This window comes from Sylvia atricapilla, chromosome 17, assembly GCF_009819655.1.
Source record: "Sylvia atricapilla isolate bSylAtr1 chromosome 17, bSylAtr1.pri, whole genome shotgun sequence".
NCBI classification, from domain to species: domain Eukaryota; kingdom Metazoa; phylum Chordata; class Aves; order Passeriformes; family Sylviidae; genus Sylvia; species Sylvia atricapilla.
Genome location: NC_089156.1, coordinates 1,259,024 through 1,286,053, shown reverse-complemented (window position 1 = coordinate 1,286,053; position 27,030 = coordinate 1,259,024). Strand labels below are relative to the sequence as shown.

The window sequence follows — 27,030 nt, the reverse complement described above, 5'->3', positions numbered from 1 at the left end:
TGTCTCAGCCTCCTCCCATCCCACTTCAAACGGGCAGCCGCAAGGCTGGGTGTGACAGCGGGGCTGGGCCACCCTCTGTGGTGACAGAGCAGTGACAGAGCAGTGACAGCAGCATGGCCCTTCCCAGGACACTGCTCAACACCTGCCTCCCAGGACAAGGGCAGCCAGGGGAGATGGGACCAAGGGAAGGGTGCATGCCAGGGTCAGTGTCCAGTGTAAATGGGATGCAGGGAGTGCTCCCCAGGGACAGAGAACCATGGGTTGGGTCCAGGTCAGGGTGTCCCCCAAAGCCGGTACTGGTACAGCAAATGGAAGGTGACACCCTTGCCTCCTGCCACCCTCCACCCCCATCCCAGGCCAAAAGAGGAGGGAGCCACGGCTGCGCCTTTACACACTTGCTTTATTGACCCCTTTGTACAAAACTGCTTTTCCCGCTTTATTTTACAAACCCACCACCCGCCCTCGGGGAGGGCAGAGGGGGCAGAGGGGACCCCACAAACCAGGGAGCACCTGGCTGCTGCTCACCCACCCCGTCTCACCTGCACTGGGGCCTGGGGGGGGTGGCAGTGGTGGGGTGAGCCCTGGCAGGGTAAACACTCCCCCTGAGCTGTGGGGAGCTTGGGGATGGGATGGGGGGGGCTTTAGCCCCAAAACTCGGCATCAAATCCCGCTGCCTCTAGCGCATCCTGCCTCGGTCCCTGTCCTGCCTGGGAGGAATAATAAATAGGCTCAGTGAGTAGGTAAGTTGGGTACTACATATAGGGCTACAGCTTGATATATCCTCACTAGATGAGAGGGGGGCAAGGGGCGCCCCGGCTCCTCGCGTACCCCCAGTGCCCTGCGCCAAGTGCTCGGGAACCAGGGCTGGGGCTGCCCGGCTGGCACAGGGTGGGGGCTACAGGAGGGACACGGGGGGCGATGGGTCAAGGGGCTCTGGGACGGGGAGAAGGGCCCGAGGGGCAGCCCAGTCCCCCAGCGTGGGGAGGGAGGTCGGGTGGCTCAGCCACCCCCTGCCCGGGGGCTCCCACCGCTCGTGGTGCCAGCACCCTGCGGGGTGGGCACCCAGCGCAGACCCACGGTGTCCCCTTTGGTCACCACACCTGGCCAAGCCCCACGGATGCCCAGAGAGGGCCACGCTGTTCTCACGGAGCCGCACGGCCCCCTTGTCCCATCCCTCCAGCTCAGAGCCCCCAGCGCCGGGTGCCAGGGGTCCCCCTGGGTGTCCTCGCGCCCGGGTCCGTGCGCAGCCCCGCTGAGCCCGGCCGCCCGGGGTGTGGGCCGGGCCCTACAAGTACGTGTCCTCGCTCTCCCGGGAGCTCAGGCTCTCCTTGGATTGGTGGTGGGGGGAGACCTGGGGGTGCAGCAGCTCCCGGGTCGTGCCGGGCGCCCCGTTGCCCTCGGCCCCGGGGCCGTTGGCAGGACTGGCCGAGCCCTTTTCCCGGCTCTTCTCCTTGCTCTTGCGGGCCTTGGGCACGGGGGCGGGCCCGGGGGAGACGATGATGGAGGGGACGGGTTCCAGCGCCTTGCGCGGCGCGGGCTCCGCCTCGCTGATGGCCTTGGCGCCGTGCAGGCGCGGGGGGGACTTGCACTGCAGCTCCCCGTGCGTCTCCCGCCACTTCTTCAGCTGGATCAGGTGCTCCCGCTCGATCTGACGCTCCGTCACCGGCAGCTCGATGACCTACGGGGACACTTGTGCCATCAGCAACAGCGCCAGGGGGCTGGGTGTGGGATCCCCCTCAGGGCAGAGGACAGTGCTAACCAAGCTTTTAGGGGGCTGCTCCCCATGCTCTGCCCACCCAAGGACAGCCCAGTCTGGCAGTACTGGCCAGCTGGGTAGCACTGGGCCCCCAGACCGTCCCCAGCACCTCACCTCCTGCACCAGGAAGGCCTCTTGCATGATTTTGGGGCTGAGGGCCCTCAGCCTCTCCATGGTCTCATACTGGCCCTGACAGGATTTGAGCTTGTCCGAGGAGCCCAGGGTGTGTTTCAGCAGCACCAGGCCCACTCGGAAGATGATCTTCACTCCTGCAAGAGGAGATGTGAGGCAGTGAGTACCAGGCAGGACAGCGTGACACTACCACCATGTCCCTCAAATGCTGTGGGGCAGCAGATCCCAGTCCCAGTAACAGGACATGCAAGAGAGTGAATTTGGGATGTACATGCCTCCTAACCCTCAAGAAAACAGCCCATCTCCACCCCAGGCATGTGGCTGCCCCAAACCTGCCCTGCTACAGGTCCCATGGCTGTGGGGAGTGCAGTCACCCCAGGAGGAGGAGGAGGAGGGTGGGGAGCTCCTACCTTCACAGAAGAACATGTCCCAGACACGCAGGACGGAGCTCCAGGGCAGCGTGCGGGAGAAGGCGCACATGAACCACTCCGTCATGTACAGGATGGGGTCGATCTTCTGCTTGCTCAGGTGCTTGTAGGCCACAGGGGAGACCTTGTGCAGCAGTGAGAAGAGGATCTGTCCATCCAGCTGGATGGCTTCCTGCAGGGACAAGGACCAGCACCCCAGTGAATACCCCAGCCCTGGGATCAGCCCCCAGTGCCTGGCGCCAGCAGGGGCAGCCAACCCTCTACACCTGATATGAGAGCAGTGTCCCATGGATGCAACAGAGGCCCCCCAACCCTGAATGTGGAATGATTCTGGGAACTACACAACAACAGCGAGACTGTAGGAATACCCAGAACCTCCCCAGATCCCTTCTTTCCCCTGGGTGAGGAGCTGGACAAGTTTTTGGCCTGGAGATGCAGAATTGCGGAATGATTTGGGTTGGAAGGGACCTTAAAACTCACTCATTCCACTCCATAGCCATGTGGCACCTTCCACTGCCTAACCTGGCCTGAAACACTCCAGGGACAGGGTGGCAACAACTGCTCTGGGCAACCTCTGCCAGGGCCTCATCACCCTCACAGGGAAGATTCTTTTTCCAATATTGCGTCCATCCCTGCCCTCTGGCACTGGGAAGCCATTACCCCTTGTTCTGCCCCTCCATCCCTTGTCCCAAGTCCCTCTCCAGCTCTCCTGGAGCCCCTTTAGGCCCTGGAAGGGGCTGTGAGGTTTCCCTGGAGCCTTCTCCAGGTGAGCACTCCCAGCCTGGCTCCAGAGCAGAGGGCTCCACTGTCAGAGCAGCTCCATGGTTTCATGGTTGGCTCCAGCAGCTCCAGGTCCCTTCCTGGGACCCCAGGGCTGGTGCAGGTCTGTAGGTGGGATCTCACCTGAGTGGGGCAGAGTGGCAGAATCCCCCCTCCCCTGCTGCCCACGCTGGAGAATCAGCCCAGGACATATGGCCAGGGGATGGCCAACCCTCACCAACCAGCATCCCTGAGTCCTTCTCCCCAGGGCTGCTCCTGATCCCTTCAGCCCCAGCCCGGATTGATCCTGGCGGTTGCGCCAACCCACGTGCAGGACTTTGCAGGTCCCTGCCACTGCTGAAAGCACCATGAGCCCTTTACTCACCAGTTTCTCGCTGTAGTAGCCGGGGAGGTACTTCTCACAGATCTGCACCAGGCACCAGAACGCTTGCTGCAAGCCAAGGGACAGCAGGTGAGCACCCAGAAGACATCCCTGCAGCCCACTCCCTGCTCCCAGGGACCACGGGAGTGGGTGGGAAGCAGCAGAGCACCCCCGGGGCACCGTGAGTGGCCCTGAGGCGGGCACTCCACTCATCAGCACCCCCAAAGGGCCCCACAGCGTCGAGGAGGTGGCAGCTCTGTCCCCCGAGCCGCGTGCCCGTACCTCGGCTGGCATGTGCATGAGCAGGACGGCGGCGATGGGCGCCTGGGCCTGGCAGTAGCCCTCCTCCGGGCGGTACAGCGTGTACGCCTTCAGCACCCGGAACAGGTCCTGCTGCCTGCGGAGACACCCGGCACGCACAGCTGGGCACAGGGCACGGCTGTGGCCCTGCAGCCTTCCCCGTGCATCCCCGGCATGGTGAGCCTGGCTCAGTCCCCGGCAGGCATCCCTTTGCCACACAAACCCAGAGCTCTGGGAAGCTCGGCCCACAGAGGGCAGATCCTGCCTGGATCTGGGAAGGGAGGCATGGAGACAACCATCCGGCCCAGAGCGAGCCACAGACAGGCAGGGACCCAGCTGCAAGCACAGGGGCACAGATGCTCCCCAACACATTTGGGAGCAGCATTTTCCTGGTGAAACAGAGGCTGCAGGCTGCCACCTGCTCCCTCTGCCCTCCCGCCATGGCAATTCCCACCCCACTGGGTGTCTGAGCCATCCTGTTTTCAGTCAGTGGATGCTCTGTGACCGTGGGAATGTTGGAGGAATGGAGAGGACACTGGGGACATGAGTGTGGCTCCATGAGCTGGGATAGACAGTGCCCACCCCATCCACGGCTGCTGAGGGCTGGACACACAGTAGTTCCACATACCCATGGCCTCCACGTGAGACAAACATCTCATGGAAGGGGAACTGCCGGTGGAGATCCCGCTCGATCACATCCAGCCACTTCGGATCTCCTGTGAGGAGGTCCAGCTCCTGGACAGGGAAAGATTGGGGTGAGCAACATCCTTGACACCCTCACAAGGTGTCTGAAATCCCAACATACACCCAAGCCCGAGCAGGAGCCACCCCAGCACTGTCCCCTCCCTGGTGGTACAGCAGTGTCCCTGGCAGGACTCACATCAAACTTGCCCATGTTCTGCTCCAGCTTGACCTTGCTCCCAGAGAGGTACTGCCAGGCACGGCCCCGCAGCGAGGGCGGGATCCCCTTCTGGCACCGCAACCGGATCTGAGGGACAGACACAACCGTCACGGGAAAATCACGGAGCACTGGGAAACAAAGAGACTCCTGCGGCAAGGTGGGAGCCAGGCCAGCACCACGGCCACAGGCTGGTCTCCTGCTGCTTCTCAAACAAGCAAAATTGTCCCTGAGCTCCTGGGATGCAGGAATGCCAGTCAAGGCTGCACCAGCAGCATGGGGGAGCTGCCAGAAGCCCAGCAGAGGCTTTGTGGCTTGCAAACAGCTCCAAACAAGCCTGGCACTGCCTCAAAGCCAGATCCTGCTGGGAGCTGGAAAAGCAAACATTGGAGCCAAGGTGGGAAGCAGGTGGCTCTGTCCACATGGGAAACACTGAGAACACAGTGAAGGCTCCCCAGCCCCAGTCCAGCCCCCCACTCCCCCACGGGGACATGGAAAGCAGGGATGTGCACCCTGAAAAGTGTTTCAGCCTTTCCACCTGCCTATCGTGGGCAGAAGGGCAGGTCTGGTCCTATCTCCATGCATGGCCAGATCCTGAGGCCCCTGGGGCCAGCTCCATGCCCACAGTTTCCTGTGCCCCTGGTTTCCTTGGCTCTGGGCACCAGCCAGGACCAAAGTCCAGGCGAGGCAGTCAGTGCCTACCCTGTGTGGGGAGCTGAGCCAGCTTAGCTCTGGTGTCACCTGCACCAGCAGGGACCAAAACAGAGCCCCCAAATCCCACTCCAACTCCTCATCACAGTGGGCAGCTCCAAATCACAGAATGATGGAATGGTTTAGGTTGGCAGGGACATTAAAGATCATCTCATTCCATGGGCAGGGTCACCTCCCACTATCCCAGGCTGCTCCAAGCCCCGTCCAACTGCCAGGGATCCAGGGGCAGCCACAGCTGCTCTGGGCACCCTGTGCCAGGGCCTGCCCACCCTGCCAGGGAACAATTCCTGCCCAATATCCCATCCAGCCCTGCCCTCTGGCAGTGGGAAGCCATTCCCTGTGTCCTGTCCCTCCAGCCCTTGTCCCCAGTCCCTCTCCAGCTCTCCTGGAGCCCCTTTAGGCCCTGGAAGGGGCTCTGAGCTCTCCCTGGAGCCTTCTCCTCTCCAGGTGAGCACCCCCAGCTCTCCCAGCCTGGCTCCAGAGCAGAGGGGCTCCAGCCCTTGGAGCCTCCATGGCCTCCTGTGGACTTGCTCCAGCAGTTCCACATCCGTATGTGATCTTCTCCCCACAGTCCTCAGCCAGGGCATGCAGCAAGGTAGGCCCCACAAGCCTGGTGCTTTCAGCACAGTTACCCCCTACAATACCCTGAAAAACCCCAGCACAGCCTCCACTCCTCATGTCCCTGCTCAGATGGCACATATGCCAACTGTTCCAGGGCTCTGAGAGCAGTGGTCAGCAGCTCCCAAATCTTCCCCAGGCCTCTCCTGCCTGCCCGGGGCTGTGTTTCACTGTTTGCTGGAGGAACTGGGGAGCAGGTGGTTGTTTCCAAGCACAGTACCATCACCTCCCCAGGGGGTTTGCTGCTCCCTCACTGGTTGTTTACATGGTCCCTTTGTGCTGGCAGGAAACACAGTGGATGATGCCCAGGGCTGCTGTGGGCAGCTCCATGGCTGCTGAGAGCTCCCATTTCCAGCCAGCTCCCCTTCCTGCAGGAAGGAAACCGCCTCGCTGGGTTTTGGTTTGGCTGGGCCCAAGCAGCTTCTCCCCTTGGTCTCACATGGGCTCCTGCCATCACCCCACGATCCCACTGTGATCCTCCAGGGACTGGGAGTGTATCTGGGCTGAGGGATGCTGAAAACAAGGTGAAGTCAGAGTGCTGCCCACGCTGGGAGAGCAGTGGGAGCTGCCCACCTATTTCTGCCCTCCTTGCAGCACACGGTGCTGGCATGGCTCAGCACCATGAAGGATATGGGGTCAGGCTCCCCTGGGATCGGGGCCAGGCAGGGAGAGTTTTGGGATGCTGGAGTGGTGCAGGTGTGAGCAAGCCCGGCAGGAGCTGGCCCAGGGATCCCTGGGCTGCCTGCCAACCCTGGTGAGGCAGCCAGGAAAGTACTGGGGTTTTTCAGAGGCTCAGGAAGCTCCCCCAGAGCAGCAGGGACCTGCACCAAGCAGGCTCCTGCCAGACCAAGGATAGTTGACAGCATCCAAGGCCAGGCCTGGCAGCCTTCCCTGAGCAGCCCCAGGGATCCAGTCACAGAGCAGCAATCTGGAGCAGCCTCTCCAAAGCCTCAGGCATGGATTTTTGCTGCAGGACAGACTATACAGCACATCAGCCCCGTGGAGACTCCAAGAGGCTTGGACCAAGCACAAGGAAGCTGCTGTGGTAGGCGCAGAGCTGCTGGAGCACTCACCCCATCCTGGAGGGCACCCTGTGGCACACGGCTGGAGAGTGGCAGAAATTGCCCATGGAACAAAGTGCCTGCATGCCGTGGCCCAGAAAACTCTCAGAATTCCTTTAAGAGCAGCCAAGAAACAGATGAGGGATTCTGGTGTCGTTCACCAGGCACTGACTAGGGACTGCACTCTGGGCATGCTGAGGGGTGCCAGGAGACTCTGCCAGCGTGGGGAGGAGGAGAAGGCCCTTCGGACACTCTCTGGCACTGCTGTCCCATGCCAGCAGCCTCACTGCTCCCAGCAGACACACAGCAGCAGCCCTGGACTTGCTGCATCCCAATTCCCACCTCATCTGCAGGCTCAGGGGATCAAGGAGCACCAGCAAAGTAAGCCATGGAGCCAGCACACCAGGAGTCTCCCAGGAACCCCAGTTTGCAGACCAGTGTCACGCGCATCAGGCTCAAACATTTCCTACATGGAGCTTTTTTTGGTTTGCAAGACACTCAGAACAGAAGTTTCCATGAGCAAACAATTCCCATGGCTGCCTGCAGGCAGCCAAAGAAGCCCTAGGCAGGCTCCAGCCCGACAGGGAAAGGAGTTGAAGGCAGAAGTGGGCTGGCTTGGGACGACTCAGCCCCCCCAAGCTCCAGTTTACAAAGGGAATGAACAGCCCATTCAAGCCAACAGCATCATCCAAAGGCATACAGGGAGGGAAATCAGTCACACCAGGCTGCCCCAAAGGGACACCGCTGTGTCTGGCTGCCACCTCCCAGAGGGGACACAGATGTAACTTACCTTCTTGTGTTTCTTGGCCATCCACTTGTCCCAGTTGTTGAGCATATCCAGCCACTTGGACTCTCGCTGCCGGAGCACCTCCAAGGGCACCTCCTCCAGCCTGTGGGACCGGGAGGAGGAGGGTCAGTGGGTGCCTGGCCCTCTGTATGGTGCTGAGCCCCCTGGCCTCCCGGGCACCCTGGGTGCCCCCTATGGCAGGTGGCTGCACCCCTCAAGGCGCAGGGCTCAGGACATGCTCGGCAGCACCGGCGTTTCAGCAGCTGCCGGAAGCACTTGCCACTCGTGAGTGAAGTCACTGCACCAGCACAGCAGCTCAAACCCCTCCGGAGCAGCCTGCACTGCACACACCACGTGCTGCAGCATCCCCAGGGACATGCCAGGAAGGTGAGGGATGAGCAAGATCTGATCCCTGTGGCAGGGACTGGCAGTACATGGAGAGAGCCGGGGCCATAAGCATCATGTCATCCACACAGCTCCAGCCACACTGTGCTCCCAATGCCTGGCACTGCTCCAGGCCTGGCACCGAGCCCGGACCAGGGTCCTTTAGGAGGGAGGGGAGTGTTTTCCAGAAACGGCTCAGCCTAGCCAGGGAATCCAATTTAACCCTGCTGAGGCAGGGGGGATGCTGCTGAGATGCTGAAGCCGGCACCACAGCCTCTAACCCCCCATGGTACCACATCAGCGCAGAGATGGGTGACAGGCAGCTCAGACAGGCCCAGGCAGGGACACCCAAGGAGAGCAGACACTCCTTCAAGCCATCAGTGAAGACTCAAGGCCTTCCCAGTCTCTGCTCCACACTGTCCTGTGGCCACGCTAATCTCAGGAAGAGTCAGATCCTTCCTGAGGACCCGAGGACAGCGGCCTGGCGCTGAGCATCCTCCAGCAGCCAGCCCCACTACAGGACACGCAGGCCCTGCCTCCTCTCTCCACATTCTGAGCCGGAAAGCGAGCGGCACGGCGAGTCCAGGGCTGCATCCAGCTGGCAGCACTGCCCTGCGCCCTGCCCAGCCCTTCCCCGCCGAGTCCCACCCACCGCAGCGGGTCGGACGAGGCGAGCGCGATTGTTCTGAGAGCAAACCCGCTCCCAAAGGATCTGCTTTGCTTGGCTCCCCACCCTGCCCAGCACGGCCAGGCATGGTCGGCAGCTCCCCAGCCCGGCACGGGGATGGAGGCAGCGCGAGGCGTGGGAAGCTCGGGAGCGCGGGACGCTGGATACAGGAGCTGGCTGTGGGCCGGCTGGAGCCCTGCCAGCACAGACTGGAAGCTGTTCTCAGCTGATGGCTGCTTGGCAGCGGGCAGGGAGCGAGGACCGGCTGCACTGCATATGGCCCAGGCGGGAGGGTGGGGGCACTCCAGGCGGGGAAGTGACAGGATGCCCTATGCCAGGAATGCACTTCTCTGCATCCACACTGTAGGTGACAGCCCCACAGCTCGGCCCTTTGCAGTGCCCTCAGACCCTCCCTGGATGCTGGGATACCCTGCGTGCCCTTCCTGCGCTTCCCCTCCCTGCAAGACAATCCCAATTCCGCCAGACACAGCAGGAGGTCGTGTATTCCCCTTCATCTGCTCCTAAACAGACAGTGAGCCAGTAAACCCCTTGAGCAGGACACGACTGGGCCCCAGCACATCTGTGGGGTGCTGCAGGTGGCTCAGTCCCCAGTGACTGCAGCCACCACACTGTCAGCACCCTTGGGAGCAGCCACCAGCCTCCAGCACCACGACCTTCATCCAGAGTTGCTGCTGCTCACTGCAGGGCCAGGGACACCTACCCCAGGGACAGCCACAGGAACGACAGCCAGGACAAGTGTTCCCTAAATGTGGTGTGTGGCCAGGACAGGATGCAGCACCATGGGAAGGAGAGCTCACACCACTCCCACAGTGCCGAGGGACAAGGTTTATCACCCGGAGTGATGCACCTTGCCCAGCACCAACATTCCAACCTCCAGCACCTTTTCACCCCCAGACCCACCCAGGAACACCCACAGGCTATGGGGGATGAACTCTGCTCCTCACAGACAGGGAAACTGAGGCACAGCTGGTACCAGAGCAGCCAGGTGGGCAAAAGCCAGAGCTCGCCCCAGGCGATGTCCCAGCAGGAGAAGAGCTGGCTGCCACGCGCTGTCCCCACTGCCATCCGGACTTTCTCTGGGCGTTGCTGTGAAAGCAGGGCCAGGAAGGCAAACACCAAACACGCTGCCGAACCAGCTTGACAGCAACAGCACATTCCTGGGTGTCAGCACCGCCCTGGGGCCCAGCGCCTCGGGTTAGCCTCACTTCCTCCAAGGGTTTCCTCTGCAGAGCCGGTGACCACGGCACCTTTGCCAGCACTACCAACAAGGAGTCCTCGGCACGACACCACAGCCTGGCCTCCTTGGCTTGACAGAGGCCAAAAGTCCACTGGAATCAGCGCCTGGAGCTGACCAGACAGTGACCTCGGTGTGCTGGCAGCTCCCAGATCCCAAATGGCGTGGACACCACTTTGCAGCCATTCCTCCTCTTCAGAGGAAGATGGGAGAGCTGGAACAGTTTTTAGGGATCTTCATAGAGCCATCAAAACATCATGGAATGGTTTGGGGTGGAAGGCATCTTAAAGCTTATCTAGTGCCACTCCCTGCCATGGGAAGGGACACCTTCCACTATCCCAGGCAGTTCCAAGCCCTGTCCAGCCTGGCCTTGGACACTTCCAGGGATTCAGGGACAGCCACAGCTTCTCTGGGGGCACCCTGTGCCAGGGCCTCATCACCCTCACAGGAAACGACTTCTCCCCAATATCCCATCTACCCTGTCCTCGGACAGAAGGAAACCATTTCTCCTTATCCTGTCATTCCAGGTCCTTGTCCAAAGTCAGGAGTCCAGCTTCCCTTGCAGCCCCTTTTTGCACTAGAAGGGGCTCTAAGCTCTGCTGGGAGCCTCCTCTTCTCCAGACAGAAGCTCCCGCAGGTCTGCCATCCTTACTCCCTTGTTCACATCCCGGCCGCTGCGGCCTCCGCCGCGGGCACGAACGATGCCTGACAGCGGTCCCGGGCGGCCCCGCGCCCGTCCCGGGGGCGGCGGAGACAAACCCCCCGGGGCGGGGAGAGCCGCGGCCGGCCCGGCCCAGCCCCAGGCCCGGCCCTGCGGGGGCCGAGCGGCCGGAGCGGACTGGGCCGGGCCCGGGGCGGCTCCTCTGCGCCTCGGCGCCCCAGTCCCCCCCCGGCCCGTCACAGCCACGGCCCCGGGCCCCCCTCACGGCCCCCACTCACGTCCCCTCGGCGCCGCGGCTGCCCACGATGAAGCCGAACTTATCGACGCGCCGCTCCTCGGGGCCGCCGCCGTTGATCTCAGAGTCGGAGCCGAGCGAACTAAGCTCATCGCCGCCAGTGTCGGCGAGGCTCTCGCGGGTGCCCGCCAGGCTGCGCCCGCCGGGCGAGCTGGGCCCGCCGCCCCCGCGGCTCTTGGCCATGGCGGCGCCTCAGCGGCGGCGCGGCCGCTCCGCCATGCCGGGACACGGCGGCGGCCACGCCCCGCCCCGGCCACGCCCCCCTCTGCACTGCCATTGGGCGGGAGCAGGAACTCGGCCAATCAGCCTCCAGGATTGCGGAAAGGAGAGTCCGCCCCCGGAGCTGATTGGTCGAGAGGACGGGGGGAGCTGTCCGTCAAGTGCCGGCGGGTGTCGGTGAGGGGCGGGGCTCCGTGCGCCGGCAGTGGGGCAGCGCTGGGGTGGGAGCTGCTGGGACCAGTACGAGACATAACGGGATGGACTGGGGCCAGTACGGGACATAATGGGGCTGTACTGCGACCAGTACGAGACATAACGGAGTGGACTGAAACCATTATGAGACATAACGGGATGGACTGGGACCAGTACGAGATAGAAAGGGGCTGTAATATGTTCTCCATGAGCTATAACGAGCTCTTTTGGGGCCAGTATGAGCCATAATGAGCTGTGCTGGGCCCAGTACGGGCCATAACACGCTATACTGGGTTCTATATGAGATATAAGACAGCTGTTCTGGGATGTGGATGAGACATAATGGGGCTGTACTGGGACCAGTGTGAGATAAAATGAGCTATACTGGGAACAGTATGGGCCATAGCAGAGCTGTACTGGCACCTTTAAGGGGGCTGTATGGGACCAGATTGAGCCACGGTGGGGCTGTGCTGGGATGGCACTGGCATTCCAGAAAGGCTGGATACTGGGACTGCAGGAGGGTTGTGCTGGGAAGCACTGGGGTGTACACCAGGACAGGGCAGTGGTGGGATTTGTTTCCCTCTCCAAAGCCATCCCTGCCCTGCAGATCCCATAGCCAGACCACTGCTGCATCACCCCAACCCATCCACAGCACCTCAGACAGGTAAAACCAGCCTGGCTCTCCCAAAAATAAACACCAAAGGATCTGCAGGAGACTGGGATGTGCTGGGACCTGTCCCAGGTGAAGCCTTCCAGGGGCAGGTCCATCCCACCTCCAGACACTTCTTGAGAGCCCAGCTCTCCATTTCCTTCCTCCTACAGCACAGAACGGGGGGGTTATTGGAAGGATCCCTCTCAAGGTGGTACCGTGCCAAAGGAAGAGGGAATGAGGCTCCTTAAAATCAGCAACTCAACCTACTTCCAGATTTTTCTGGCAGCCGAGCCCTGCCAGTCCTTGCCACTGAAGTGGAAGGCTCCGATGGCACTTGTTTTGTACCAGATCTCCACACACACAGTCTGTTGCAGCATTCACCCCTTGGATTTAGATGGAAACAGGCTGGCAAGGCTCCACGCAACTGATTTCCAGGGGGAAGTTTTCTTGCTGGAGTGCCGGTAAAGGGACTTGGCTGAAAATGTTACCGAGGGAAAAGAGGGAAAAGCTCCCACTGGGAAGCTCCATGGGCACCACGCTCTGAGCACAGCGGGAGGAGGAACACAGGGTGACCTTCAGCACAGCCCAGCACAGGCGGGCCCAGCCCCGGATACAAACACAACTTCTCCATTTCTTGGCAGTTTTTTTCTATCCGCTCTGGAAAACCCCGCTCACTGCCTGTTTTCTCCAGGACTATACCTATTGTCTGGTTTTGAAGAGTAAAGGGAAGTGATTATCCCATCTTCCTGAAGGGCAGGAGCACCCTGCATCCACCATCCAGCCACACACTCCGGATTCCTGCAGCAGGGAGGGGAGCAGGCTGTGACAGGGACACGTGGGGACCTGTCAGGCAACAGCTGGACACTGGGCCAGGGAATACTGACCACCTGGGCTGGGCCAGTGCCAGCCACCTTCCTCACAGCCACAGGGCTTCCTCAGGCTCCCAGGGGAGCACACCAGAGGCAGGAGGATGCCAGCTCTTCCCTCCTGCTTCATCCCTCTCTCCTCTCCTACGTATGGAATAAGGTAAACAGGATGTTCCTACAATGCCTGACCATGACTAAAAATATATAGAATAATAAATCTATGGCTTTGGGTTACCCAAAAAACCAGAGGCACCCAAATCCCAGACACCTGCCTCTTCCTGGGCACCTAATTCCATGGATTAACTTTGCTGTGTTGTGTTCCTATCAAACTCTGACTGAAGGCCCAGGAATCATCTGTTTTCCAGCCAGGACCAAGAGATTCCAGCTGCAGGATATAATTGTAAACCATATTCTCCAATAAAGTTCTTGCTAAGTTCAGTGTATTTTCCACCCCTCCTCCCCCCAATAGACATAGGCATTCCTTCAGAAACGACTGAGGAGAACAAGGGAACTCCAACAAGCCCCTTTTCTTGTAGCTTTTCCCAGAAAATAAGAGGATTTCCTATTGTAAACTGCTTAATTACAAATCCTGATGGTATTTCCCCATCCGAGTGCTACGAAACCAGGCACATCTCCATTAAAAACCCCAAATCCAAGGAAAGAGAGTTGCATGTTTATTAAAACAAATCACAGTCTGTCCAAAGCAGACCCAGACCTCCTTTAACACAGGAACAGCAACACAGGCTCATGCTGAGGGAGGAAAAATCTCCAAGTCAGGGTCAGTACAAGATCCAAGACAGTGAAAGAACAAGAACAAGGAGGTTAATAAGTGTGTAGAGAAGAAGTTTTCAATTAGCAGAAGGTTAAATGAAGCAGTGAGTGCTGAGGGCAGACAGATGATGCTCCTGGCCACCATAAATCCCTCAAAGATGGATCTAAACTAAGCTGGGCATGACCTTGATGATGTCTTTTCCTGAGGGGATTCAAGGGGGAGCCTGCACTCTAGCAAAGCATTGATCACTACAGACTACTCACTACACTGACACATTTCTCCTCTCTCATCAGTGGGGGTCAGAGTCTCTGTTCAAACTACTGCTGGAGGGCAGTGGATGCAGCCACAAAAAGGCCAGAATGGAAATAGGATTGGGAGGGTTGGGGTTACAACACGGACACATTACGTCTCAGGGCTCCAAATCTCCTATTTCTTCCTGCCTCCTCTCTCTTTGAGGGCCAGGTGAATCAGAGAGCCACTTGTCATGTTGTAATAAGCCAGGGAGTTGGAATCCTTGATGAAGATGCCCTGAGGGGAGGAGAAAAGGAAAAAAAAAAACATGAAAGAGTGGTCAGAGCAGAAACTTTAGTGTTGCCTTCCCACAGAACCCACCCAGATCCCAACCCATCTGGCTGTACACTCAGAGCAGGGGGATGACAGAACACTGCAGGCTTTGAAGACTCCATAGATGCCAGTGTCCAAGATGGATACTGAGGGTGAGTACAGAATCCTAGAATGGTTTGGGTTCAAAGGGACCCTAAAGATCCCCCCATTCCACCCCCTTGCCTTGGGCAGGGACACTTTCCACTAGACCAGCCAGTATCATCAAAGTGGCTCCTACAACATACAGATAAAGAGTCACCACAAGGGGAGTTATTCAGGCTCCACTCTCCCCCACCTTTTTTTTTTTTTCCCCTTAAAAATAATCAGCTCAGCTCCCTTTCTCAGTAAGAGTTAACACAGTATCTGCCCACAGATGAACTCTGAGGAGATAAGTGCACAAAGTTCACTGCTTAGGCAGCAGGTTGTGCCTGCCTGGGCACATGCATGACTGGAAATAAGTCATTAAAAAGGAACGGGGCCTTTCTCACAGCTCTAACTTCGAGAGGAAGAGAGAAAACAGAGAGTAAGCTCTTCCCTCCCCTGCTCTGAAGAAAGCCTTCCCCGAGCTGCCAGGGCTCCAAAGCATGCTCGCCCACCTCGCGGAGCACACGGCAGAGCTGTGGGAGCAGGCTGCTGCAGTTAAATGTCAAAAAACCCCAAACTCTAATAAAACAAGAGGCTGATTTCACACAAAGCCGCATCAAGTTTGGAGGACTCATCTGCAGCAGCAACAATGTGAAAATCCACTGATTTAATCACCTACTAAAAGCCTGTCCTGCTGTAACAGAGGGCAGCTCCATCACAGCTGTGCAAGGAGGAAAAACATTCCCTTTGCTCTTCCAGTATCTCATTGTCATGAAATTATACATTATAATTTTTCTTTGTAAAAAAGTCATGTGAGACAACGCAGTGAAGAAACAACCATTTGAAGGGCTTATACCCACCTCATACTGCAGCTTCTGCTTCCCAGCTGGCATCCCTGTGGCCTCGTGGATCTTAACCTTTATAACAGACACCTGGGAGGATCAAAGGGTTCTTTCAGTGCTTTTGTCTCAGTCCTGCTCCCCAGCCCCGTGGAGCTGCAGTGCAGGGAGCAGGGCAGGACAGGAGGATGTGGTACATGCCTGGTCTGAGAGAGGCAGGGTGAACACCAGCACTTGGCCATTCAGCTTCCATTCCGTCTTGTCCTGCATGTTGGGAACCTGGACTTTGACCGTGACCGGGCCCTGTGGGAAACACAGATAAAGTCTCTCAGGGCTGTGATAATACAGCACTAGATGAAGTGTTTATTTCCATATCTTGGCTCCTCAGTAAACACCCTGAAATGTGTTTACCAGCTACTCCACTGCTCTGACAATAAAACATTTAGCTGGATTTCTCCTCCTTTTGTGTGCCATCTATCGAGCACTATGTGCACAGACTGTCACAGGGTGAAGGTGTGAAGCACTGAATGGAGGCAGCTTCTCTGTGCACATGAAATCACAGATTGGTTTGGGCTGGAAAGAACCTTAAAGTCCATCCAGTGCCACTCCCTGCCATGGGTAGGGACACCTCCTACTATCCCAGGCTGCTCCAAGCCCTGTCCAACCTGGCCTTGGACACTTCAAGGACAGAGCAGCCACAGCTTCTCTGGGCACCTTGTGCCAGGGCACCTCCACTCTCCCAGGGAACAACTCCTTCCCAGCATCCCATCTGAATCTCCTCCTGTACTTTAAATATTCCCACAAAAACCATCCAGCCCTTCCTAAGGATTTAAAACTCCTCCTGTGACACTGGCACTTCTCAGGAAGGAACTGAGGCTCACATTTAGCTCACCTTGTTATAGAATACACCACACTACGCTACTATCATGCTGGCATTGATACTCTAATCTCTTTGCATCTCCAGCTTAGCCCTCCTCTCCTTAAAAGCTCATTAGCAACTTTAGTTCTTCTCTGCATTATAACCTACCTCTCACTGCCCTTAATTAAGGAGAGACAACGGGAGTTTGTTCAGGAATGACAAAAGAAAGGAGAAACCTCAGGAAGTCCCTTTCTTGCTGGGGATTTTTGCCTGTCAGTGCAGGGATTTGGCTTTACAGCCCCTTTGGAGCTGGAGTGGAGCAGCCCAGGACTCTGACCCACACATGTACCTTGTTCCTGCGCAAAAATTCCTCCTCTGGAATCAGGCTGTCCTCGCTCTTCAGTTTCTTGGAGACTGGCTCATCCTCCATGGGTGGTGGGGGGTGAACAGGAGGCATCGGTGCCGGGGACGGGACCGGAGCCACGGGAGGAGCAGGGACAAAGGCTGGAATGGATAGGGGACACACAACACAACCCACAGTCACCCCCTGAGTGCATAGCAAACACCCCCTCACAACAAAAACGCTTTGAGCAGAGCAGCACAGGCCGAAAATTAATGCCACAATACATGGAGGAAGTTACAACCAACAGCAACATGCAAACTTCAAACATTCAGAGAGCTCTTATACTGGGAAGCATTCCAGGAAGAGATAACAAGGCATGAGAGCTTCCTGCAGATCTTGCAAAAAAAAGAACACGCTCTCAGTTTGGCAGGCAGCGGTGCCAGCTCCTCCAGTTAGGGAAGAAAAGAAGATGAAAAAAAGGAAGAATTGATTCTTACATCATGGTTTTTAACTTCAAAGCACCTAATGAGGAAAAGGGCCAGCAAACAGCTTTTCCTCCAGCAGCAGCAGCTTCTGTAAGGAGCTGCAACATCCACTGAGGTGCTGGCAGCTTCTCTTTACCCTGCATTCTTAATTCTCACCCGAGCAGGCTCCTGGGGCCACAGGATTCCTTGCATTTCATGGTGCAGGAAGAGCCTTGAGCCCAAAAGCATGACCAGATAAGCCACAACAAACACCCCCAAACTCTTAACAACACAACTTAGGACCTGCATTCCCAGTTACACACCAATACCAGGGCACAGGAGGAAAAAGACTCCAAGCTGAAGCCCACTATCAAGGAATTATCTGACCATTTCCCAGGGAAAGCTGCAGTCACTGACCTGTGGGGACTATCATGGGCGGCGGGCGGGGGCTCATGATGGGGGGAGCAGAGGGGGGCATGGGCACCACGTTGATCCGTGGGGTGTGGATGATGGGAGGCATGGGGGTGGCGATGACGGATCCCGGGGGCAGCCGCACCACAGAAGTCATGGGGGGACGAGGCATGACTGGAACTGCAGAAACCACAGCAGCACGGACCGGAGGAGGCATCTGGGGACAGAAGGGGAATTTCCTTAGCAGGAATGCCTAGGGCTGGCCACAATCCCGACTAAAAGAACAAGGAAACACAGAACCACGTGTTCTGCTGCCCAAAGACTCGCAGGGAGCCTTAGTGGCCCCACCATATGGGCAACCCAGGCTGCTCTGAACAGGCACAAAAGCCTGATTAACAGATTAAAGGGGTCCTCTTTCCCTCCCCACTTCAGGATCAGACCTCCAAGCACTTAGTTCCTTTGCTAAATTGCTCTTTAGGACTCACAGCAGATCCCTTCTTACCTTGGGCTGCTTTTGTTCAACATCACTCTACACCTACAACGGCCCCCAGACATCCCTTTCTCTGCCTCCAAGATCCCACTGTCCAGCTGATCCCAGTCTTTTTGATACCTCTAAGGTAAAAACTCCACCTAAGTATTGTATTCCATTTTTAACAGCAAGTTCAATAAGGTTCTTCAAATATTTCCAAACTACTCTTAACCCACAAGCTTCCCACAAAATCCTCTTCCATGAGGATCCACCTTTGCCCTCCCATCAGGACTCCTCCTAATTAACTACAGCCCCAGTAATTGGCTTCCGAGAGCCCAAACACTCACAGTGGGTGGACGAGGTACAGATGTGATGGGCTGGGCGCTGGCAGGCGGGTTGGAGGCTGAGGAAGGAGGGGGTGGCTGGGGTATCTCATTGGGTTTGCTGGGCCCAATCTTCTCCTTGCTGTCATCCTCTGGCACCAGTCCCTTGGCCTTGTGGATAGCTTCAATTTGCTCTTGCAGAGTGATATTGGCCTGAGCAGCCTGCTGTGTGCGGGCCATGCTGCCTGAGTGGCCATCCCAGGTCACCTGAGAGAGTAAAATACATCAGATTAAGCCAACCTGGGCAGACTGCAAAGAAATCCAGAGAGCAGCTTGATAGAAAGAAAAAAATTCAAGACTCTTACATCTCTGAGCATTCACAATGCTACAGGGACCTATTATAAAAAAAAAAAAACAACCAATCAAACAAAAATTCCCAATTTCTACTCTACCTTTTCCTCTGGTTTCTGTATCTCTTCTTCACCAATCTTTTTACCAATGGCAGTCTCTTCTACACCAAAGATATCAGTACGACGCTCTGCCAGCTGCTTCAGGCTGCTCTCAATATCCAAACCTGAGGGAAAAAGAGCAATTCTTATCTCAAGGAATATAACCAAGCCTCCTACTGATCTTTCTATTATTTGACACGTAGTGGCCGAGTGATGCTCTTTTACACAGAATACTCTCAGCTGGAAGGGACCACAAGGACCAAAGTCCAACTCCTGTCCCCTTTCTTTGCTTAAGAAAGAATACTGGCCAGCAACAGCTGACAAACATACCCATCTCATGATCACAGAAAGAGCATCACAGAGATACACTTCAGAGTGTCCTGATCAGTGGGGCAGTGAGGGGCTGTGCAATCAGTGCTCAGGCTGACCTGGGGCATAGACTTCGTCATCACTCTGCTTCTCCCGGATGGATCGATCCCGCTGCTCCAGCCACCGTGGATCCAGGAGCCCAATCCTCATGTGTTCCTGCATTTTACTGGCAGGGATCTTTTCTCCAGTGATGGGAGACACGAGGTACTCATCCGGAGCCGGGGCGGGTGGTAATGGTTTTGAGGCTAAGAGAAGAAAACCACAGTGTTGGTTCAGTCTAGAAACAAATGGTTTGGGATTCTTTAGGAAGAAATAAAGGTGGTTTTTAACTTCGATTTACCTTTGGGATCGTAATCTTTCCGCACAATGACCTGATCTGGTGTGGGAGGGAGTGGGGGTGGCATCGGGGTTTCTGGAGGAGGAGGAACCTTCTGACCTTCATCTTCATCATCTGACCCCTTATTGAAATGGAAACAAAAATCATAACCAAGTTCCAGCGGTCAAATTCCTTTGAGTGAGACATAATCCTACACAGTGCTGGAAGAACGGATTATGCAGTTCAAAGCAACAGAGCTGTTTTGGACACCTATGGCATAGTGGTTCCTCTGGACCATGATTCAGAAATTCAGCACCCCCAATAAGGAAGCAAATATTCCTCAGCTTCCACATTACAGCAGCCTTGCACACAGGAGCTTACAGTTAACCACATTCTTGTTCCCTGTTACCAAAAAAACAGCTTACAGTGGGCAGAGCCTAAGATGAGTCATCTTTCAGGGCTCCAGACTCTGGGCACAAAAAATGCCTGAAAGACTTAAAACCACAGAAATATAAAATCCACACCACTGGGTGCCAAAATTATTGGATTTCTCTCTTGGAACTTGTATTGTCATGGAAAACATTAATAAAAACAACCATATTGTAGCAGTAACAGGTTGTTTGGAGATTTCAGCAGAGGGAAATTTCATTTCCTCAAGAAACTGCAGAACTATTTACAGTGAAAGTGGGACCATCATAAACCACACGAACATTAGAGGAAAAAAAAATCCTATTGTCCAGTTACCTCATCCATATCCTGCACTTGTGTGTCCTGATCCAGCTGGGCAGGAGGCTCATCTGTTTTCTCTTGCTTTTCATCTTCCTCATCTGATTCCACCTCCATCTCCACCTCCTCACTTTCCCCAAACTTCTCGTAACGCTCCTGGATCAGGATTCGAGCTCCCAGCTCTTCTGGAGTGGTGGGAGGAGGGAAATTCCCTACAATGCAGAAAACAGAGCTTCTGTTTCTCTATCCCATTTCATTACTCAACACACACTGACAGAAACACCAATTCTTAAACAAAAAGCGGTGGCAACAAAATCCTTGGCAGCCAGAGGATATGGAAGGGAATGGATGGAGTCTATACAAACACCAGCATGATGCATGAAGATGAAGTGACTTATAAATGGAAGCACTGCTAGAAAGTGGGACAAACTCTGCTGTCCTGGTGGAAGTGGAAAAGTGGACACTACTGCAGTCCTGGACTTCCTTCAAGGACATCAGTGAGTCCAGAAAAACACAACAGCCCTGTAAAATGTCAGTGTAAGGCTCTTCCCTTGAACTCTGAAGGATAAAAGGCTTTAAACCCCAATGTCAGCCTAAAAATGGCACTTCAGGACACATTTTCTGCACAAAGGGGGAAGTTCCATAGAGGTGACAACATTTAACATCAGCACCTTGCTCGTTGGGCTGGAAGTCAACTGTTTCCACAACCACAAAGTCGTGCCAGTCAATCTGGGCATAAGCAACACGCTCCTTCTCCTTCTCCTCCTCTTCCTTCTTTCTCTCTCGCTCCTGGAACTTGGCCCACTCCACTCTGTAATAGACCTGCAGGAGCAGACAGAGAGCAGTGTCAGACAAGGAACAGCACCATCATCTCACTGCTGGTTTGCAAATGAAAGGAAGAACAGCTGGAGCTGGGCCAGGCTGGAGATCAGGAAAGGTCCTTCCCCCAGAGGGTGCTGGCACTGCCCAGGCTCCCCAGGGAATGGGCACGGCCCCGAGGCTGCCAGAGCTCCAGGAGCCTTTGGCCAGCGCTGCCAGGGGTGCCCAGGGTGGGATTGTTGGGGCTCTGGGCAGGGACAGGGGTGGGACTGGATGGTGGGAACTTTCCCACTCAGGATATTCCAGGACTCCACTTTGTAAGCACCTGGAAATGGCATTGTGCAGTATCTCTGTGCTGCCCCAAACTACTCCCAATAGGAACATCAGCTGCTGTTTAAAGCAACTTTGAGCCCCCTGTACTCGAGTGACAGCAAGTGACATATCCATTTTATTCTCAATTTGCTGCCAACAAGGCAAAATAATGCAAAGAAAAAAGATTCAAAACATAACCAAAACACTTCAGCATTTTTGCAAATTATTTCTGGAATACCTGATCCAGGACTTCCTTGGGATTTTCGGCCTCCTTCTTGAGCTTGAGGAGTAAGCCCTTTGGCGGGATCAAGATCTGTAACACATTTTGCATGACAGTTGGTAACAATTCTTTGTGCCAAAGCCTCTCTCAGAGCAATTATTCTCTTAGCACACTGCTAAAAATACCAGCAGACCTCCAGGGCTATATCCTAGTAATTCTACTGCAGCCCTCTCACTCCTTACTGCTCATCCCTGCACTTCAAAATATTCAGTTGTGGCCTTCCAATTATCCTCTGGATTAAAAGGAAACAAACCTTAACTGAGATTACAATAGTGTGCGATACATTTAGGTGACAGCCCACTGTGTTCAGCACAAGATCCACTCTTAAGGGCAGGATTTAAAGGATGGATTCCTGGGCCTAAACTTTCAGCCTGGCTGGTTTGTAGGGCTTCATCAGCCTTCCAAACCCATTCCTACTGTGGAAGAAATTACCCTGCCTGGAGAGTACCTTTGTGTACTGCTCCACCAGCTTGGTGAAGTAGTTGAACAGGCTGTGCTGGGGGCGAAGGAAATCAAACTGGTAATTCCTCTGCTCCTTCTGCATGAGCTGGGTGAGGAACTGCCTCCCGTTGCGGGCCACAAACTGTGCTGTGAGCTTCACCACGTCCAGGTCAAAGGCCGAGATGGACGGAGGGTCCGCGATGAACTCGAACTCGGGCGGCGGCTCCTTCGGAACCACGGTCTCCTGGATCACCTGGGCCTGCACCTGCAGGGAGAACGGACACAGCTCAGTGACTTCCTCCAAGGAACGGTCACCACACACTCAGGAGAATCGTTGTTTTCCTCCAGCTGCTGCGGGAAAGCAATGCCAGTTACCATTCTGGCAGGTGCAAGGATAAGAAACCATTTGGTATACCTTCATACTATTATGTTGCTCCAAAAGCAAACAAATCTGGAAAGCATCAGGACTTTGCTATAACCCTCCCAGGGCGACCAACACCACAGTGTGGCTGCTGGCCATGCCAAGCATGGAAAAGCCCTGGATTCCCTCCATGCCCTTTTCCCACCCAGTATGTTTAAAGGCACAGCTGAACAAGGTGAGCAGCATTTTGTACCCCATGTTTTAAAGGGGAAGCCAATCCTTCTGGGAGGAAATGTTTCTACAAAACAGTGCATGCAACAAGGCCAAACTGAACTCCAAGGGATTCCCAAGCCTTGCCTCTGCCACATCCAGTCCAACTGATCCCTAGTCAGTCATACTTTGTCAGTCAATACAAAGCTAAACTTAATTAAAATGGACCAATTAAACTGCATATTGGAACTTCCGAACAAACTCTGAGTTACCAGCACCTGGGAGATGTACATCTGCATCAAAACAAATCCCCAGACACTCAACTCCAAGCCTGTCACTGCTGGCATTTTGACAAATGTATAACTAACTACTCCTCCTTGACTTTTGAGCTTCCTTCCTTCTCAACCCCAGGCTGTGACACTGCTCCAAAGTGGCCAAATTCTTCCCCAAAGTGATGAAAAGGAACACTCACTTTCTGTGGGAGCTGCTGCTGGGCACTCTGCTGCTGCTGCATGACCTTGGGGATGGCAGCTGAGGGCTCCTGGGCTTTGCCCTCCTTGAACTCGCTGACCTTGTGCCGGTAGTAGGCATGGTAAGGGTCGTTTGGGTTCAGGAAGTTGAACTTGGGGTTATTTATTTCATTCTGACGAATCCGGGCTTCAAATTCAGGACCATTTCTGAGGAGCAGCAAGAAAAATTGTTTAGGTCATCAACTCAAGTGTAAATGTCTCAGACTAGGACATGCTGAGGCATCAGCCCCTTGGAAGATCATTTTCTCTCTCACATGGGAGGAGTTTCTCTCTCAGCAGCTCACACCCAGCTGGACACACATAAATTAGAGGCAATTGTCCCCCTAACTTTGTCTTTAAATGTCAATATTAAAAATTCCCACACACAAGAGTTCCACAGTCACATCTATCAGCACTCACAGGACATTTCCACCAGTGACTTAAGTTTATAGTTATGACGCATGAAGTTTACAAGTCACTTACTACATCAATTTTATCTGCTCTATTAACAAGTTTTCAAGACTACTTTCAGTTTCAGAACAATGATATAATGAAAAAAGCAGGTAACCATCAACCTGTGTAGGGACTGACCAGCCCAGAGTGCTGCATTTAGGAGCCTCAGTCCAAGTAACACCACCTCCTCCCACCTAAAGTCAGTTATTTCAGGGCAGTTTGACAAAATTCCCAGCTGCCACAGGGTGTTCCTCTTCATATTCTCTGGATATCTCCCAGTCTCATTTGAACATTCCACCTCCTCCAAAAGAGGAGGTCTCTACAATCCCAAAGGATAAACACAGTCCCTTCCTTATGCTCAGAAGCAGCCAACACTCCTTGGCAGCACTTTAAAGATGAGTTATACAATAAGGTTTTGAGTTGAGCAACATTTAGCAATTCTCTGAGACCAAGACCCACGACATCTTAGGACTAAAATACAACCATGACTCCTGTACCAAGGCTCCCTTTGCACCTGGAATTTGGTTTCCCCTTCAGACAATTCAGAACAGGCCCTGTTACCCGGTTCTTGCAGCACCCAATGCACATTTGAACAAGGACTTTATTTATTTACTACCAGTTCCTCTAGCAAAGGGTGTCTTACACCCTCTTCAGTAGAATAGTTGTTTCTTTTCCAGTCACAGTGGTACAGCCTCAATCCTTAAAATCCTTCATGCAAAACCACAAACCTGGGACCTTCTTCAGCTTCTAGAGCTGCACTGAACAGCACAAGCATGAAAATCCCAGGAAAAAGAGACACCACCAGTGTCACTTACCTGGCTACGAAGCTGGCAGTCTTGTCCACAATATTCCTGACCTCTGGAGGAGGGTAAATAATTCCCACCACAGGCTTGGCTGGTGCTGCTTCCTCTTTAGGCTCCTCTTCTGGCTGTAATAAAGTTTTGTTCCATTACAAAAGGTGAAGTGGTGTCAGGATTAGGCATTCCAAACACAATCCCAATGGCACACAGGAACATTTATCCATCCTCCTCCTCAGCCCCTCAATCACTGAACTGGTTGAACAATCCGGATGATCCATCCAACCAACTCCTTGGTTTCTCAGGGTGACACACAACTTTTTTTTCTGCCTCTCAGGGGCAGCTGCTGCAGGGTCAGGGACAGCAGGACAACAGGGAAGGTGCCTCAATGGGAATCAAAACAATTTTCACTGTATCAGCCTTGCCCCCAAGGATGTTTTTAAATGCTGAGCCAAGAGGCTCTAATAACATTTCCAGGAATAATTAATCATTCCTCACTAGGTGTGGAAGTTCTGAATGTTTCTAGGGGCCTGTGGGACCTGACTTATTAACTCCACATTAAACAAAACACAGCTTTTAATGCCATTGTAGTTACAACAGAAGCTGTTTTGAAGAGAAAATCTCCAACAGAGTTTTTTTCTCACTCAAGTTACAGGAGGATCCAAACTAAAATCCCAGAACCTTCCCTGTGGATGGCTCTGTATTCCAGTAAAACCAGAAGCTGTTTTTGCAGGATACTGAAGATGCTGTTTATCTTTCCTCACCATGCAGCTTCCAAGAAAAGCTTCCTGCTATAAACCAGGACATATCTGCTGGAAATGTTAATAATCCTAACAGGGACAGTCAGGGATAACTTAAAACCCAGGTAAAGCTTCTATTTCTGCCAAATCCATGGAGAATCCCAACGAGAAAATGTTCTCAAGTCAAACTGATCCCTGGCAGTGCCCAAGGCCAGGCTGGACAAGGCTTGGAGCACCCTGGGCCAGTGGAAGTTGCCCATGTCCATGGCAGGGGTGGGATGAGATGGGCTTTAAGGTCCCTTCCAATGCAAACCATTCCATAAAATACAACCCTAATAAAGTGTGTGAAGAGAAAGGCACCATGAACACTTTCAGGTTTAATTGCCACTCCCTCAGAACATCATCTTGAGGAGCTGAAGGATGAAGCAACACCACACTTGACATATTTTATACAATAGTGATGCTGAGTTGCCTTGGTAACATCTGTGCATGAAAGTCACTGGGTTTTTGGGAGGGAATCATAATTTTCCAAGGCTGTCAGTGAGATCAGCTCCCTGTCACCTCCAGGAGTGCTGATGGTGCTGTGTGAGAGTCAGGACAGCAGCTCCAGCTCTGTGGGAGCTGTATTCCCATCTCAGGAAGGCTGCAAAGAACACAAATATGGCCAAGAGAGAAAGGATCTGGGAGGGTACTGGGATACACAGTACCGCAACTGCCCTTAGACTTTTAATCATTCCACACATCATTCCTGAAGTCAGGGCAGCTCCTGGCAATCCCCCAAACTCACTGGAATCACAGCCCTGGGGCACTGCCAGGGAAGGCCTCGGCTCCTGCCCAGCCCCAGCAGGAAGCTGCTGCCTCGAAGGAATCCTGAAATGGTTTGGGCGGGAAGGAAACCTAAAGCTCATCTCATCCCGCCCCTGCCCTGGGCAGGGACACCCTTCCACTATCCCAGGCTGCTGATCTTGGGCACTGCCAGGGATCCAGGGGCAGCCCCAGCTGCTCTGGGCACCCTGTGCCGGGCCTGCCCACCCTGCCAGGGAACAATTCCTGCCCAATATCCCACCCAGCCCTGCCCTCTGGCACTGGGAAGCCATTCCCTGTGTCCTGTCCCTCCAGCCCTTGTCCCCAGTCCCTCTCCAGCTCTCCTGGAGCCCCTTTAGGCCCTGGAAGGGGCTCTGAGCTCTCCCTGGAGCCTTCTCCTCTCCAAGTGAGCACCCCCAGCTCTCCCAGCCTGGCTCCAGAGCAGAGGGGCTCCAGCCCTGGGACCATCTCTGAGGCCTCCTCTGGACTCTCTCCAGCAGCCCCAGGTCTCTCCTGTGCTGGCCCCAGTGCTGGGGCAGCTCTGCAGGTGGACTCTCACCTGGGCGGGCACAGGGGTCAATGCCGCGCAGCGAACGAAACTGCATCTCCCCCAAGCCCAGCCCGGTCCGTGAGGGTCACACTCCCAAACCCCCGCGGTTCGCGCCATTCCTCACTTCCCTCCCCTCCCTCACCGCCCCTCCTCCCCAGCCCGCACCGGTTTGCTCTCGGCGGGGGGCGCGGGCTGCGCCGGAGGCACAGCCTGCACGGGTCCGGCGGGCATGGCGCTGCCGGGGCCGGGGGATCCGCGCCGGGCGGGGCCGATCGAAGGGCGGGCGAGGCTCGGTCCGGACCAGACGCGGCGCCGGCACGGACTGGGGCGAAATGGCGGCAGCGGGCGCCGTGCCGCGCGTGCGCGCCGGAAGTGACGCCACGCCGACGGCGGCGCAGGCGCAGATTGCCGGGAAGCGGGCGCGCGCAGAGCGCGCGCGCCCGCTGTGGGATGTACCATTAGCGCCCCTCGCGGGGGGGACTCGAAGCGGGAATGCACCACTGCGGCGCGGGAGGGGCGCGGTTGCCGCGGTGACGCTGGGACGCCGAGGCCTAGCACAGAGCCCGGGCCCGGCGCTGCTTCTCCGCGGTTGCTGCTGATTCTTCCGATCCCTCCGGTTCCGTCCGGTTCCCCAGCACTCCTGGAGACCGCCGGGCCCGGGAGGGTACCGTGGCGGCCGCTCTCCAGCAGCCTGTCCCTGTAGG

At 55.5% G+C, this 27,030-nt stretch overlaps 2 protein-coding genes across 2 annotated transcripts; both read right to left on the bottom strand.

The window, feature by feature from the left end:
* Positions 1-380: 380 nt before the first annotated feature.
* TBC1D10A (TBC1 domain family member 10A) lies at positions 381-11,351 on the bottom strand. The gene is made up of 9 exons (XM_066331126.1): positions 11,078-11,351; positions 7,836-7,935; positions 4,638-4,745; positions 4,386-4,492; positions 3,740-3,854; positions 3,461-3,526; positions 2,299-2,488; positions 1,871-2,025; positions 381-1,678 (listed from the first exon to the last, which is right to left on the bottom strand). Exons 1-9 carry the CDS (start codon positions 11,275-11,277, stop codon positions 1,286-1,288), a joined length of 1,434 nt encoding a protein of 477 aa, XP_066187223.1. The 5' UTR covers positions 11,278-11,351; the 3' UTR covers positions 381-1,285.
* A 2,323-nt stretch (positions 11,352-13,674) lies between these two features.
* SF3A1 (splicing factor 3a subunit 1) lies at positions 13,675-26,679 on the bottom strand. The gene is made up of 16 exons (XM_066331125.1): positions 26,492-26,679; positions 24,251-24,363; positions 22,946-23,150; positions 21,910-22,167; positions 21,420-21,494; positions 20,722-20,872; positions 20,069-20,262; positions 19,349-19,466; positions 19,068-19,253; positions 18,643-18,764; positions 18,215-18,457; positions 17,405-17,615; positions 16,530-16,684; positions 15,523-15,624; positions 15,343-15,414; positions 13,675-14,323 (listed from the first exon to the last, which is right to left on the bottom strand). The coding sequence occupies exons 1-16, from the start codon at positions 26,555-26,557 to the stop codon at positions 14,222-14,224; spliced, it is 2,373 nt and encodes a 790-aa protein (XP_066187222.1). The 5' UTR covers positions 26,558-26,679; the 3' UTR covers positions 13,675-14,221.
* Positions 26,680-27,030: the final 351 nt, after the last annotated feature.

Excerpts from the sequence above, each read along its gene's own strand:
- TBC1D10A (XM_066331126.1), bottom strand. The coding sequence starts at position 11,277 with ATGGCCAAGAGCCGCGGGGGCGGCGGGCCCAGCTCGCCCGGCGGGCGC. Across the intron at positions 3,527-3,739 it reads TCATGCACATGCCAGCCGAG|CAAGCGTTCTGGTGCCTGGT; the intron begins GTACGGGCACGC and ends CTTGGCTTGCAG. Across the intron at positions 2,026-2,298 it reads GGACATGTTCTTCTGTGAAG|GAGTGAAGATCATCTTCCGA; the intron begins GTAGGAGCTCCC and ends CTCCTCTTGCAG.
- SF3A1 (XM_066331125.1), bottom strand. The coding sequence starts at position 26,557 with ATGCCCGCCGGACCCGTGCAGGCTGTGCCTCCGGCGCAGCCCGCGCCC. Across the intron at positions 23,151-24,250 it reads ACTGCCAGCTTCGTAGCCAG|AAATGGTCCTGAATTTGAAG; the intron begins GTAAGTGACACT and ends GCTGCTCCTCAG. Across the intron at positions 15,415-15,522 it reads CCCTGCCTCTCTCAGACCAG|GTGTCTGTTATAAAGGTTAA; the intron begins GCATGTACCACA and ends TGATCCTCCCAG.